The sequence below is a fragment of the Antennarius striatus genome, chromosome 5 (assembly GCF_040054535.1).
Source record: "Antennarius striatus isolate MH-2024 chromosome 5, ASM4005453v1, whole genome shotgun sequence".
NCBI lineage: Eukaryota > Metazoa > Chordata > Actinopteri > Lophiiformes > Antennariidae > Antennarius > Antennarius striatus.
The window spans coordinates 717,877-733,724 of record NC_090780.1 but is presented as its reverse complement, the minus strand read 5'-3'; the positions used below and the strand labels follow the sequence as shown (position 1 = coordinate 733,724).

Genomic DNA, 15,848 nt, shown 5'->3' with positions numbered 1-15,848 from the left:
TTAAAATAAAGTTGTGTGACATAGAGATAGAGTTGTGACATAGAGATAGAGTTGTGACATAGAGATAGAGTTGTGACATAAAGATAGAGTTGTGACATAGAGATAGAGTTGTGACATAGAGATAGAGTTGTGACATAGAGATAGAGTTGTGACATAGAGATAGAGTTGTGACATAGAGATAGAGTTGTGCCATAGAGATAGAGTTGTGACATAGAGATAGAGTTGTGCCATAGAGATAGAGTTGTGACATAGAGATAGAGTTGTGACATAGAGATAGAGCTGTGACATAGAGATAGAGTTGTGCCATAGAGATAGAGTTGTGATTCAGGCAGTGGTCAAATCAGAAGTAGACGTTGGCAGCAGAAAGATTTCTCCAGTATTTTTCCCGCTTTAGTTGAATGTCACCACTTTAAAGTGGTCACTTACGCATTCTCCTCGCCGACACACCCCAGTCATTTACATTATGCAGCTCTAACAGGATAATTGCCCCGCGGAGCGGTCAGACTCTATGTGCTCACACTATCTTTCCTGTCTCAGGTGTGTATGGCCAGGAAATGAAAAGCAGCTCTTTGCTTTACCCATAAGTGATAAATATTTCAGATTTCATATTGCTGCTGAGATGAAGCGACAGGCTGACTGTCAACCAATGTTGCCTTACGCTTCATGAATATTCATGAGCGGCGTTGTGCTGCCCATACAAATGGAGCCGCCCCGCCTCGGGAGTCCAAGCAGGAGTCACGCCTTCAGGAGGTCACGTGACCCATCCGCCCGGAGTTCCTGGTCGTATTCATGACCAGCATGCCTCATTTAAAACCAAACAGGCTGCTGGCTTCATTATTTCATATCTGTGGACTGGGTGTGTGAGGCTGTTTCCATTCTGTGTGTGTGTGTGTGTGTGTGTGTGTGTGTGTGTGTGTGTGTGTGTGTGTGTGTGTGTGTGTGTGTGTGTGTGTGTGTGTGTGTGTGTGTGTGTGTGTGTGTGTGTGTGCAGCCACACAAACCCCAATGCATTCAGTGCATCTGCATGTTGTTTGCAGCTCATATCCATCAGTGTGTTATCTGTGCTTTGGGTCACCTCCTCCATTCACACACACACACACACACACACACACACACACACACACACACACACACACACAGAGTGATAACACACCCTGTCAGCCTGTTTTAATTCACTCACACGCGTCTCCAGCGTCTGGTTTCCAGTGAGGCAGTCATCCGGTTAATACGACAGGTTCTCCTGAAATGCTTGAGTCTGTGGTGCAGCTGGGAGTACCTGTTGGTCACCACGGTAACGGCCCCTAACAGACAGAAGGAGGTGAGTTCAGGTGGTCGTCTGCCTGAGAGACGCCGTCCAGCATCTACGACACCACGCTGACCAAAGTTAACGTGCTAACTTGTGTCTGATGTTATTTTTCTTTATTGATTGATAGTTTGATCCTTGATTGATGGAGTTCTGTGGGTTTAATAACCTGACAAATGAAAAGGATTTATGTTAGAACAGAGAAACAAACAAACAAACATGTTTTTTCTGTCTAACTGTAATGTTTGGAACTAGAATCAGTCAGAAATTCAGTTATTTAACATGAAGGAGTAGTTACATTTAGTTACATTACACTGAGTTACATTTAGTTACATTTATTAGTTACATTAAGGAGTAGTTACATTTAGTTACATTACACTGAGTTACATTTAGTTACATTTATTAGTTACATTAAGGAGTAGTTACATTTAGTTACATTACACTGAGTTACATTTAGTTACATTTATTAGTTACATTAAGGAGTAGTTACATTTAGTTACATTACACTGAGTTACATTTAGTTACATTTATTAGTTACATTAAGGAGTAGTTACATTTAGTTACATTACACTGAGTTACATTTAGTTACATTTATTAGTTACATTAAGGAGTAGTTACATTTAGTTACATTACACTGAGTTACATTTAGTTACATTTATTAGTTACATTAAGGAGTAGTTACATTTAGTTACATTACACTGAGTTACATTTAGTTACATTTATTAGTTACATTAAGGAGTAGTTACATTTAGTTACATTACACTGAGTTACATTTAGTTACATTTATTAGTTACATTAAGGAGTAGTTACATTTAGTTACATTTATTAGTTACATTAAGGAGTAGTTACATTTAGTTACATTACACTGAGTTACATTTAGTTACATTTATTAGTTACATTAAGGAGTAGTTACATTTAGTTACATTACACTGAGTTACATTTAGTTACATTTACTAGTTACATTAAGGAGTAGTTACATTTAGTTACATCTGGCCCTTTGAGGACCACCGTGATGCTGATGTGGCCCCCTCCTCCAGAGCTCCTGATCCATCAGAACGCCGTAGCAGAGCGGCGAGCATCATTAACCACAATGGGCGGTTTGTTACAGATTTTAAAAAAACGGAGGTCGTTTGTCTGGTTATTTATTTATTCTGTAGTTTAACTCATCAATGAAGTGAGATTTACACTGAAACTTGGGGGCAAATGAATTGACGAACTCCTGGGTGGACGTGAACAGACGTTATTGATGGGGGGCCCTGAGCTCCGGTCTCACTGCGGTCCATTTGTCTCACATATGGAAGCGACTGTGTGAAGCACTTATCTGTAGGGAAATTGTTAATCATCTCAAATGGTGCAGAACCTGCTTATACGGGCCTAATGCAGTATACGATGCAATTTAGCTGGAATGAAATGACTTACCTTTTAATAACATTATGCAAATCACTCACTTAATCTGAACACGACACACACAGGACAATCACTGGCCCCTAACAATGTGGGGACATTACGTTGTGCTTACTCCCTCTGCTCGCCATTGTTTCACGCCGTCCACATTCACGCCATCAGGGGATTCTGGCCACTCCAAGACGAGGGAATTAGCTCCACCGTATCTCCACCTTCACCGTCCGCCCGGCACACACCCATTCTCTGCCAGTAATGACTAGCTCCCAAATCCAGCTCCTTTTCTCTCCGAGGGGGATAAATCCAGCACAAGCCTTCGGATGAAAGAAGCTGTCGGTCCCTCGTCTGCCACCCCACGACCCCAATCCACAAAGAAATTCTATTTGTCTTCCTCCCTCAGTGAAAAAAACAGGTATCTGACAGGATTTGCTCTCGGTGCTCAGTACAATGACCTTTGTCTGTCTTTCTGTTTCCTTTCAGCTGCTCCAAAGGGCCCTAAACTGCTGATGTCACCCCCCAGGGCAAAAGTAGGGGACACAGTGCGCATCACTGTCCAGGGATTCCAGGTAGGATCACCTGGGAGAAAAACACTAAGTCTAGACCAGGAGACAGGAACCAGTGTCTTCGTGAGACTTCTGTCAAAAATGGACAAAATGAATATTTTAGGCATTGAAGCTGCAAAAACTGAATCAACTAGAACCGAGACCTTTGATTAACACGACGGAGGTCCACCCAACGTCATCCCAAAGAGTGTGAATGTTGTCCTAGCTGAAGTAGTTCATGCTGGTCTCAGATCTCCTGCTCCATCGTAACACTGATGAGAGCAAAGACATTTTGTTTGTGTTGCTCTCATCTCCTGCCAAAAAAACCCGAGTCCATATCCCTGGTCCGACGGTCTGAGGACGGTCCTGATCCCTCTGACAGGACGTGGGGCTAATCCCCATGAAGGACCTGTTGATGGCCCTCAATACAAACCACCTCAAGTCCTGTTTGTTTCACTGCTGCAGGATTGTCTAGAACCCACAGATCAGATCTATTTGTTAGATCTGATTTCAATCAGTCAATCAATCAATCAATCAATCAATCAATCAATCAATCAATCAATCAATCAATCAATCAATCAATCAATCAAGTTTTATTAATAAAGCGCTTAATCATGGCTGCAGACCTTCCAAAGCGCTTTAACAGACAGAGAAACCCAACAGAACCCTCCAGAGCATAAGAGACATCGGCAGGGAAATACTCGCTCATTGAGGAAGAAACTCCGAGCAGGACCCAGACTCTTTTGGGCTTCCATCCAATTTTAATTTTATTTGATGTGTCTTTGTTTTTGTCTTTATTGACTGGTTTTTAAGTGGGTTTCTACCCCCCCAGTGACCAGGTGAGTCCTACTGCGGTACGATGGATTCATGAATGAACCTAAACAGACTCTTCCGTGTGGGCTCTTGTTTGCTGTTCCAGTCTTAGCGTGACCTTTTCCCTGGAGCCGGACTCTAATAACTGCTTTAACCGCCGCCATGACTGAAACAGACCCTGGAGAACTGTTTAATTAAAATGTATTTTGAAAGGTTAGACAATTTGCCACTTTGATCACCAGTTCCGTCCCAGTGAGCGGTGGGACGTGACCACATCGGACGGAGTCAGCAGTGCGCCCCCTGCTGTCCGGGCGTCCCTTCTTCTGAACTCCACATCAAGCTCTTGTTTGTTTGCCACCTGAGTTTGGATGCATGCCGACCAATCAGATTTTTTCATTCAGTATCTCCTTCAGTCGTGTGGCCGTTCCATCTAATGTACGTTTCAAGTATAACACACTTTGTATAACACCCTGCGCTGAAAGCACTCTGCCAATATTTATTATAAAAGTGCATCAAATGGATGGAGGAGAGGATATAACTTCTCCTCTTCAAACCGAAATGACGTCCAAAATGTAGTGGTGAATGTGTTTTAATGGTGCTGAGAGGGAGTCACAGGTGTGGGGGTGTTTGAGGTGACACTCAGCGCTCTACCTGCAGGCTGGAGTGGGCTTTTTAACAGGTCACTTTTTCACACTCCTCTAAGTGTGAGTGACTTGCAGCCTCTGGTGGGTTCACACTGACGGAGGACGTTTAACAAGCTGCATAATTGCCCCTCGTACACGACCTGTTCAGGGTGGGGCCGTTCATAAAGCTCAATATTCTGTAGCTATAACTATACATATACTAAAAAAAACCTTACTGACCAGTTTTTACTGGTGTTGGGTGTCAGTCAGTTCTGGCTATATATATATATATATATATATATATATATATATATATATATATATATATATAGTATGTACAGGCTTTAAACAGGCTATGACTATGACATACAGTATGAGTCACTATATAGTATACAGAAACAGTTGTGAATTACAGTATATGTTTACTTTTATTATGGTGTAATTAACAGTATGTATATGATTATGGTGTAATTAACAGTATGTATATGATGTAGCAAACAGGAAACGTGGTAAAGCATTGAATAAGTCCAGTTCATTTTCCAAGTGGTGGGTGCTTGTGAATCAAGGTGGGGGGGTTATTTTAAGGGCCATGGGGGTGACGGAGGCAGAATTCAGCAGGGAGGCAGCTATGGGGAAAAAGCTGTTCCTGAACCTGGTGGTTTTTGTCCAGAGGCTCCTGTAGCGCCTCCCAGAGGGCAGGAGGGCTAACAGTCTGCGTGCTGGGGGGCAGGAGTCCTTTATGATGTGTGTTGCTCTCCTGAGACAACACTTCCTGTTGATGTCCTCAGTGGCAGGAATTCTGACTGGACCTAATATTTCTGGCCTTGATGGATGTTAATGTACATTTTTTCATGTATGTTGCGTCTTGCGGGCTTAGCCGTGTAGCTTTGTGACTGATGGGCCTGAGTGTGACGCCCTCTGATGGTGTGACATGAGTCAGTGAGGCTTGGACGGGTACAGTAAGGGATTCATTCATCTTAGCCTTGTCTGATAAAGTTAAATGTCATCCTCAAAGCGGGAGAGTCTCTATCTACACTGTTCAGATAGCGATCAGCCATCTGCTGGAGATGGACACCAATTGATTTGTTAGTGCTGGGACTTTACTTCTAATTATAGTCTGTCTCTGTGAAGTAATCTGATTGTACTAACCAGACACTTTAGAGACGCTCTGAATGCTCAGCCTTGCATGTTTTGGTTGCAGCCTGTTTAGAGCTAACATATGCTAATGTGAAAATAAAGAAATGGATAATCATCTGATGGGAGAGGCAGCAGTTCTTCAAAGCACAACAAGATGACAGGCTAGAGACAAGAATGGCCATCGGCTATTGGGTGGAACGGACAGCTGATCGAACAGCTGATCAAACAGCTGACTGGGTAATTGATGGCCTGAACAATGACAGCTGATAGACAGAGGGGGGGGGGAGCTTCTGTGATAAACTGGCGACTTATCCAGAGTGTACCCAGTATCACTGAAGCCCAGACATACTTGGATTACTGATTGTATGGTCTTCAATGTGTGTGCATGCGTGCATGTGTGTGTTTCCTGATCAGTAATTATTCATGCTGTACAGTGAAGTGCTGATCAGTAGTTGTTCCTGCAGTACAGTGAAGTGCTGATCAGTAATTATTCATGCTGTACAGTGAAGTGCTGATCAGTAATTGTTCCTGCAGTACAGTGAAGTGCTGATCAGTAATTGTTCCTGCAGTACAGTGAAGTGCTGATCAGTAATTATTCATGCTGTACAGTGAAGTGCTGATGAGTAGTTGTTCCTGCTGTACAGTGAAGTGCTGATCAGTAATTATTCATGCTGTACAGTGAAGTGCTGATCAGTAATTGTTCCTGCTGTACAGTGAAGTGCTGATCAGTAATTATTCATGCTGTACAGTGAAGTGCTGATCAGTAATTGTTCCTGCTGTACAGTGAAGTGCTGATCAGTAATTGTTCCTGCAGTACAGTGAAGTGCTGATCAGTAATTGTTCCTGCAGTACAGTGAAGTGCTGATCAGTAATTGTTCCTGCTGTACAGTGAAGTGCTGATCAGTAGTTGTTCCTACTGTACAGTGAAGTGCTAATCAGTAATTGTTCCTGCTGTACAGTGAAGTGCTGATCAGTAATTGTTCCTGCTGTACAGTGAAGTGCTGATCATTAATGCATGTTGTTAACTCGCGTTGTATTAGAGGGAAATTGGATCTTGTATTATTCATGTGATGTGCTGGTCGTATGTTGGCTGACACGCCACCCCCTCCCTCCTTCTTCTCTCCATGTGGACTGCGGATGCTGACAGAATGAGGTGTTCCCTGAGCCCCTGTTCACCTGGACGCGAGTGGGGGGCCGCCTGCTGGACGGCAGCGCCGAGCGAGAGGGGAAGGAGCTGGTTCTGGAGCGAGTGCCGGCCGAGCTCAACGGCTCCATGTACCGCTGCACGGCCCAGAATCCTCTGGGCTCCACGGACACGCACACCCGGCTCATTGTCTTTGGTACGTACGCTCATACGAGCAGCGCCGGCCTCCTTCTGCCGCTCAGCCTTTAGAATTACATTTAATTCTCATCCATTATTTAAAACATGATGAAGATGAAACATCTTTTATTTTTGGCTGCTGGAGAATTATCTGGAGCACTCGTACGACACAGGAAATGTCACAGAAAATTACAGGACTGTATAATATTCATGCAACGTATCTACATTATCTTAGCAACTCATGAGACTGATGGAGCCGCTTCAGGAATGAATCATTAATGCCGCTAAGTGTGTGATTAATATGGGATGGTTTCCCTTATTGGCTCAACGAGACATTCTTTAAAGGCTGCACTTAGTGAGAGGACTACACCCCAGCTGGGGAGCCGGCTCTGCTGCGCTCGCACAATCACTACGAATCAGTCAGAACCCAGGTAGCGTGTTGGTTCACCTGCAGTGGGCGGGGCCTACCTAGTTTGTTTTACGCGTGTGCCGCTCTGGATTGGTTCCCTCTGGATGCCGTTTGAAGAAGAACCCGTCTGAGATCCCCGGACTCTGAGCGCTGGCACACGTCTGAGTCCAACACACACACAACACACACACACACACACACAACACACACACACACAACACACACACGAACACACACACGAACACACACACAACACACACTCTGATATGAATATAACCTATAAATGATCAAATATATTCTGAGTTCTTCTAATGAAAATGCAGGTTAAGCATCCATAATTAAGTATAATTAATCATTTAGTCTTCAACCACACTATTACATTTACGATGTGTGGGGAGGCAGCTCCTGAGCTCAGAGTCAATTTAACAATTAAAAATGTGTCAAAAAAAACAGGTGAGTGGGCGGGGCTTAAAGATAACCCACATTAGGAGTAAAATGACTGGGACGTGGAGGAGCACTAATGCCCCGCCCCCTCAGGTGACCTCAGCGACGAGCCTGGTTGGCCCATTGTCTGCCTGCTGGTGTAGATCGCATCCCATCAGGCTTAGGGGGCGTAAACGGTGATTTAGTGACCTTGTTTTTGAAACGAGACTTCCATCCCTGTCGGGGTGAAGACAGTCAGACGAGTCCCGGCGCCTCACTGGGGGTGAAGTCTGACCACCGCCAGTACGAAGACGAGAAACACCCCCACCCTCGTGATGAAGGCCTTCAGCTGCCCTGAGTGGTAACACCCCTGAGATCTCTGCAGAATGAGCAGCAAAGAGCTGGATACACACACACACACACACACACACACACACACACACACACACACACACACACACCCACCCCACCCCACCCCCACACACACACACACACACACACACACACACACACACACACACACACACACACACACACACACACACACACACACACACACACACTCCCGTTCCCTCCGTGTCGGCGTGGCTGCAGAGAGCAGAGAGCTGCCTGCGACGCTTCCACCTGCTCACATTTGTGAAATCAAAAAATATCTCAGCGAATGGAAGTCCGCGGTGTTGCTAATGCCCCATAAGCCCCTCTGCTCCTGAGACGCACCGTCATCCTTCATAGAACTTTGAAAACTATGTTGTCAGAATGTTCTGAGCAGAGGAGACAGGGGCCTTACTTCTTAAAGTCTATTTTTTCCAAACCTTTGCCAAGAGTGTGTCTCACTGCTGACGGGGTCCTGGTGGTCTTGGTAGTCCTGGTAGTCCTGGTGGTCTTGGTAGTCCTGGTAGTCCTGGTGGTCTTGGTAGTCCTGGTAGTCCTGGTGGTCTTGGTATGGACCGAGTTGTTCTCACTGGACAGCCTGGGCTGGGTCTTTATTTCATTACTCTTGCCTTTAAAAACCTCTTGACCCCCGTTTCATTCAGCGACTCCGTCTCGGAGGAACAGTTTCATGTTTTCACCTCTCTGTGTTTCTTCCAAGCAGAAAATCCCAGCATGATGAAGAACACGCAGAACCCTAACAGTAAGTATTCCTGCAGAACGCTGCTCCTCTGACTGACTGTGTTGTGGTGATAATGATGCATTCAATGACTCCTGCCCTGTTTGGAGAAACACGTCATGTATGAACAGAAGGCGACCCCCATCCGTGTAGACTGAACGAACCACGTGAGAACACCCCGGGCAGGATTAATCCCTGCCGAGTTTCGCTCCGTGGCGTACGAGACGAGATTATTGGTGCTCCGATGAGCTTTCCAGATTATCGCGTGTAAAGATGAGGGATTGTCAGAGGAAGCTGGAGGTTGTGACCACAACCTGCACCCCCCCATCTTCTCCTGCCCCCCACCTCTTGACCTGCGTCACTCCGTCTGTTTGTCCTCTCCATGCTCACCTCATTCTGCTGTTGCCAACCTGCTCCTAGCTTCGTCTTCCCTCCTGACCACCTCACCCCCCCCTCTTCCTCTACCTCTGCCCTTCCATCATATTTCTATTTCCACTTTCCCTCTTCATTACCGCTCTCAGTTCTGATGTAGATGTGCTGACACTCAGGCCTCCGGGTCGCTCCAGATTATGCTGCAGCGTGAAAAAGATCCAAATCTTGGATGTGTGTAATTGGATCATTTTCTACACTCCAGAATAATTCCTGTCTGATGAAGGATCTGAATTATTAAGTGGTTCAACCCCCACAGGACTTCTGTGAGAATGGGACTGACAATAATTAGTGGTGTCCAGGCAGCAGAGAGAAAATGTACAGAAGATATTTTCCTCCAGCATCCATCAGCATCCATCCATCAGCATCCATCCATCAGCATCCATCCATCAGCATCCATCCATCAGCATCCATCCATCAGCATGAAGTCTGACCAGTGAAACCAGCATCCGTGTCGTGATGGTTTGTGCTGCTGATCAGCTGGAAAATGTGTTTGATTGGTCTAATGACGTGTGACATCATCCCGTGTGAACACATCCCACATCAGAGGCCTTTAGAAACACGTTACTATCTGATTGGCCTCTTGTCTTCTCCCAGTTCTTTTCCTGTTGCTTAGACTTGCCCCCCCCCCCCTGCCCCTCCCTGTCCCATCTCTGCTACTCATATTTTATGGATGCAAATGTGAGAATGTAAATGTTATGCTAAGTGGAGAGCAGGTGTGTGGCAGCGAGGACAGAATCAGGTTAGCATGAGCGCTGAGACCTGCCTCAGTGTGGGTGTAGAACACGACCCCCCGGGGCCAGCAGCTGGACCACTGGAACCAGACTCTGGTCTGGGGGGAGTCACCTCCTCAGGGCTGAGGTCATAACGCCCCCCCATCCGTCTCTGTCACCATCCCAGTCCGACCTGTTAAACCGGTCTGTATGGAAATGAGACGAGTTTAAGAGACGAGTGGAAAGTGTGACGTGTTCTTACCCGTGTTTCATCACACACGTGTTTTATCACACCCGTGTTTTATCACACCCGTGTTTTATCACACCCGTGTTTCATCACACCCGTGTTTTATCACACCCGTATTTTATCACGCCCGTCAGCCTGAGTCGCTCCGAGTCTTAATGATTTGGGGTCATCACCTCATTGCAGCCGCGGTGCACTGGCGTCGTGCCCGGAGTGTCCCCCGCCTCACGCCCTATGCCGCCGAGATAGGCTCCGGCTCCCCGCGACCCGCTGCGGCGGACGTAGCGGTGGTGATCTGACGATGACTGACTGACTGACCTCATTGCAGGTAAAGCCTGATCAGACAGCTTCATCCGAACCAGCTAACGCTTTAACGAACCAGAACAAAACCAGGCGTGTGTTTGCTCTTCTGAGCCTCTTCTGATCTCCACAGCGACATGTAAAAATGTTCATTTACATTCTGATGTAAGCAGCCTGGAGGACAAACACACGTCTCCCAGGGAAAACAACTAATGTCAAGTATTTTTTGTGAGTCAAAGCCACGTACAAAAGAGACACACTGTGTTTTGAGTCCAGCGCGACGAGGTAGACTCATCCTTTATTAAAATGAGCAGACCGCCTCCAAAATCAGCCCTACTTCAAATTCCGATTGGCAGGAAGGCACCGAGGTCTGAGCCAAGAACCCGAGGCCAGCAGATGGCTGGGCCGCCTGCATTATGATTAGAGACTGGAAGGCGCCTCTGATGAGGATCTCATGACTGGATGAGATACGTATTGACAGGATCCAGTTGTTACTGTCTAACGACTGGTAAACAGAGTGGAACGTGTTGTAAATGTCAGGTCGTGTGCAGATTTATACATAAACTAAGCCCAGAACACATCTGGCTTTTGTCTGGAGAGGAAAAACCCAAATCTTCCCGTGTTTCTCAGATCCAGCTCCGATCTGCAGTGACGGAACACATGGTCGTGCTAATTTTAGCCTCATTATAGCACCAGGTGCACTTCCCAACCCAAGGAAGTCTCTGGGTGTCCTGCTCTGTTTCGACTGTTCCCTTTTCTGGCGTTTTCAGGATGTTAGTGGTGACACACCAGTAGAAGTTAGAAAGGGAGGAACTCATCTGTACCCCGCTCTCACCACGGCACCAGAGTGTCTCTTTGGCTCATCCTCTGGTATCTAGGTACCCCTGGGGGTCTGGTGAGACTCACTGACTGTCTTTAGTGGGAACGTCCTCGTCTAGAGGAGACGATCAGAGCATGAAGGACTTCACAGAACCAGGAACGCTGTGAGAGCGCTTCAGGCTGAGGGTGGGTGTTGGGTCACAGCCCAAACCCACATCGGATAACCTCTGAGAGTCAGATGGAGCCTCAGGCCTCGTCCACACGTAACTGCATCAGTGGATCAACACGTTTATAATCAGAACAACTCTGAGAACGACAGGAGAGGACCGGGACGTGTGGAAATTCACGCCCTTCCTCCTGGAGGACGACCTTCATCACAGAGTTCTCCACCAGGGGGCAGCGTGTCCCGGTCTGACCCAGAACTGTCGTTGGCGTCTTTGGCGAGGAACTTGAATGAATGAATAAATATAAAAACTTTATGACTCATAAAGAAAGAAACAGACGAACAAATATCCAACTGTCAGCGTGTTCACCGACGCGTCTTCGACGTGGAGCTGTTAGACGTCAGAAAATAACCGGTTTGAACTCTGTCCATTCTGTGTGTGCATGTAGACACGGGTCACACACACTGACATCACAGCGGTTTTTGTCGCAGGGAGATGCCCCCCGGATAGAAAAAGTTTCAATCAATCAATCAATCAATCAATCAATCAATCAATCGAGTTTTAGTTATATAGCTCTTAATCACCTCCACAGACATTTCAAAGCGCTTTAACAGACATAAAACCCAACTGAACCCTTCAGAGCATAAGCGACAGTGGTGGGGAAGAACTCCCTCATTGAGGAAGAAACTCCGGGCAGGACCCAGACTCCTATGGGCGGCCATCCGCCTTGACCAGCTGGGTGGAAAAGAAATGCAATGAAGATGCATGGCAAGGACAGGGTCAGAGACAGAGACAGAGTCCACACGACAACGCAGGCGTTTTCAAAAGGTTTTCGTTCTGGATGTCTGCGTTGTCGTGTGGAGAGAAGTTGTGTTTTCAAAAAGATCCAGCTATGTGTGGACGGGGCCTCAGGCTGTGACACGCTGGGATGTAAATGTAGGAAAAGAGTCACTCAACACCTATCAACAGGTTAACACACACCCACACTCGGTGGGTTAACCTGCTGAGTAACCCAAAGATAGAAAAACTACTCTTGATGGGACTGAAGACGTGGTAACACGAGTCCAGATCCAAATACTAAAATAAACATGACTCATCAATTCCAGAACGTTTCATGACCTAGAATTAAACCACATGATGGGCGTGGCTAACCACACCCGCTGCTTTGCTTCACGCTGTTGACACAGAGTCAACAAAGCGTCGCCGGTGTCGTGGGCTCCAGTCGGTCTCAGGTGAGGCGTTCACCTGGGAGCCACACAGAACCCTGGCGACATGAAGCTGCAGCTCCTCCTCTAATCTCACATCATCACTCTGGGTCTCATAAAGCAGCTCCAAACAGGCCTCCATAAAACCAGGCCTTCAATCCTTACAGCCTCTTCTTATCCGACGTGTCTTCAAGTGTTCTGACTGCCAGAGTGTCTCCGTGTTTCTGTCAACTCCCCCAAAGGCCTTTCAGGGACGTCCTGATCCGCTGCTGTGGTTACATCCCTGCACCGCATTCACATTCTGATGAATTATGTTATCTCGCTGCTGTTCCGTACGCTGCTGTTGTTATGTTGATCCAGTCTGCACACAATCCCAGGACCCCCCCCCCCCACCCTTTATAATCCCAATAGAGGCGAGATGACAGCATCAGATTCTAAAGGAGGAAATTTGTTCTGTTTGGTGGTGTACAGATTGAAGACGAGATTTGAAGGGACCGTGTTCATACTGGTGCACTCACTAAGAGTCAACTTGGAACTCTTTTAACAAGTAGCAGCATTTTATTTGGGTAAAAAATGACCAATAGAAACAGATGGAGCCTCCATCCATCTGTTCTTCCTGTGTACGTCCTGTTAAGGCGTGTCCAGTCAGGGCGTGTCCAGTCAGGGCACGTCTAGTTAGGGTGTGTCCCATTAGGGTGTGTCCCGTTAGGGTGTGTCCCACTAAGGCATGTCCCATGAGGTACCTCTACAGTGTTTCGTCCGTTTCCATGTCAATCTATCTTCTTCATCCTCTCTACACCACCTGTCCTCAGGTCGTCCTCTCTTCATCTAGCCACCATCTCTCTGGTCTTCCTCTGGTCCTCTTTCCTGGTAGCTCCATTCAAATCACCCTTTCACCAACATCCTCACCATCTCCCCTCTGGATGTGTCCAAACCATCAGAGTCTCTTCTCTCTGACTTTGTCTCCGGGTATTTTGACAAAAAAGATGATTTCTTTTAAAGTTGAAGAAACAAAACCTCTTGAGACAGATTGTCGTGGTTTGTGTTGCGTCTGATTCCAATCCTTTGTAGCTTTGTAAACCTCCTTTTGGAGTTGATGTTTAAATCTGTAGAACTCAGACACCCAAGGCCATCAGTGGGTCGTTGATGAGTGTCTAATTTACTGGTTTGTGTCACAAACTGTCTTACAGATGAAAGTCTTCAGTGCTTGGGAAATAATTGCCACTAAATTTACCTTGTGGAGAGTCCTCCTGGTGAACACTGTCCTCCTGGTGAACACTGTCCTCCTGGTGAACACTGTCCTCCTGGTGAACACTGTCCTCCTGGTGAACACTGTCCTCCTGGTGAACACTGTCCTCCTGACCGAGACAGTCTTCCTGGTGACTCGGTCAGTGCTCACCAGGAGGTGAACACTGACCTTGAACTAACTTAAAGAAGTCATCCTGGACTGTGGCTCAGCTGTGGGTTGGAAGCAGGTCTGACGGCCATCTGATTGGTTGTGTCTTTGCTGTTTGCAGATGGAGCTTCCCAAATGGACATGCTTGGACTAACGTGGGCGGCGCTGGTCCTCACAGTGACCGTGGAGCTGACGTGAAACTCCTCTCAGTCACACACATGAAACACACACACATGCTTGTCGTTCTTACACAAATCCACCCCCCCCCCTCAAACCTTACAAGCCTTCTCCAGTCGTCAAGAGGCCCTCCATGCGTCAGTCAATCAGGAGACGGTACCACCACAGGATGTCGCACCACCGATTTTATAACACAGAAGTTACCCAGAAGAACGACAAGACGTCCGCCTCCATTAGAACCCGACCCAGTTACATGTTCTTTGGTTTCTTGTCCCACGTCTTCCTGTCGGTCAATGAAATTGGTTGATTTTTAAACGGAAAAGAAAAACAACATTCGGATTTTGTGTTGATTGTCAAATTGTCATTGGTGTTGACTGAAATGTAAAAAGTGGAACTGGTTTGGGCTTTGCCACCACATGGACCATGTCTGTCTTGTCCCATGTTCTCGGATGCTCCTGATTGGCAGCACGTTGACAAACCACGGGTGAACAATCACTGATTCTCCAAGAGAACATTCTTTTTTTTATCAATATACACTTATTCCTTCTTTTCTGATGCCTCAGAATGTACAAGATGATTTAAACGCATTGAGAACCTAAAAAAAAACAACCTCCTTTTTAAGTGTATTTTGTGTACATCAGTGTAAATATTGAAAATAATTAAAGAGGTTATATTGGTTATGGTGAGGGATGGTTGATGACACGTTGGAGTTTACACTTGTTCACCTCTGTTTGTACTGCATTCTGCATTGCTTTCCCAGTAACTCTTGGCGTTGAGGTCGGACACACTAACAGCGTTTCTGTTTGTCATCTGGGTTCTTCTATCTCTACGGCAGGTCACCAGGGACAGAGGGAAAAAAGACACGTGTCTGCAGGGTTGGGGTTGTGGTGCATGTGGTGTTTGAAGATTCTTTCTCCTTTTGTTGCGGTTGACAGCACCTGCCGACCATCGTCACTGGCCTGTAATCAAGTTCTTTACTTGTGACATCCTCTCTTCAGTGACCTGCATTGTGTTCAAGCGTAACTCTGACCAGACATTTCTAGTACTCGTAGGATCATTTTAGCCACCATCCCAGGGAGGTGCTCACCTGAGGCAGTGTGTGTAAACAGGGTTGTTGCATTTGTTTCATTTCACCTGTATTAAAATGGAGAGATGATAAAACTGACAAGCCTTGACTTTACTTGTAAATTCCATGTTTGCTGTGTTCAGGTCTTGATGAGTACACGTCTTACAAATTCCTGCGTAGATGGTTGCTTAAATCTAATCTAATAAGAAAGTGGTTCTGTGAAGGAGGATCACTTGATGTCTGTTCATCTACACC

General features: G+C 46.3%; 1 protein-coding gene across 1 annotated transcript in view; it reads left to right on the top strand.

Moving 5' to 3' along the window:
- igsf21a (immunoglobin superfamily, member 21a) overlaps positions 1 to 15,667 on the top strand; it is a 139,492-nt gene extending 123,825 nt beyond the window's left edge. Inside the window, exons 7-10 of the mRNA XM_068315464.1 lie at positions 3,185 to 3,270; positions 6,967 to 7,159; positions 9,066 to 9,104; positions 14,472 to 15,667. Of these exons, the coding sequence (XP_068171565.1) occupies positions 3,185 to 3,270; positions 6,967 to 7,159; positions 9,066 to 9,104; positions 14,472 to 14,548 (395 nt within the window). The 3' untranslated portion in view covers positions 14,549 to 15,667. The remainder of the gene's footprint in view (positions 1 to 3,184; positions 3,271 to 6,966; positions 7,160 to 9,065; positions 9,105 to 14,471) is intronic.
- Positions 15,668 to 15,848: the final 181 nt, after the last annotated feature.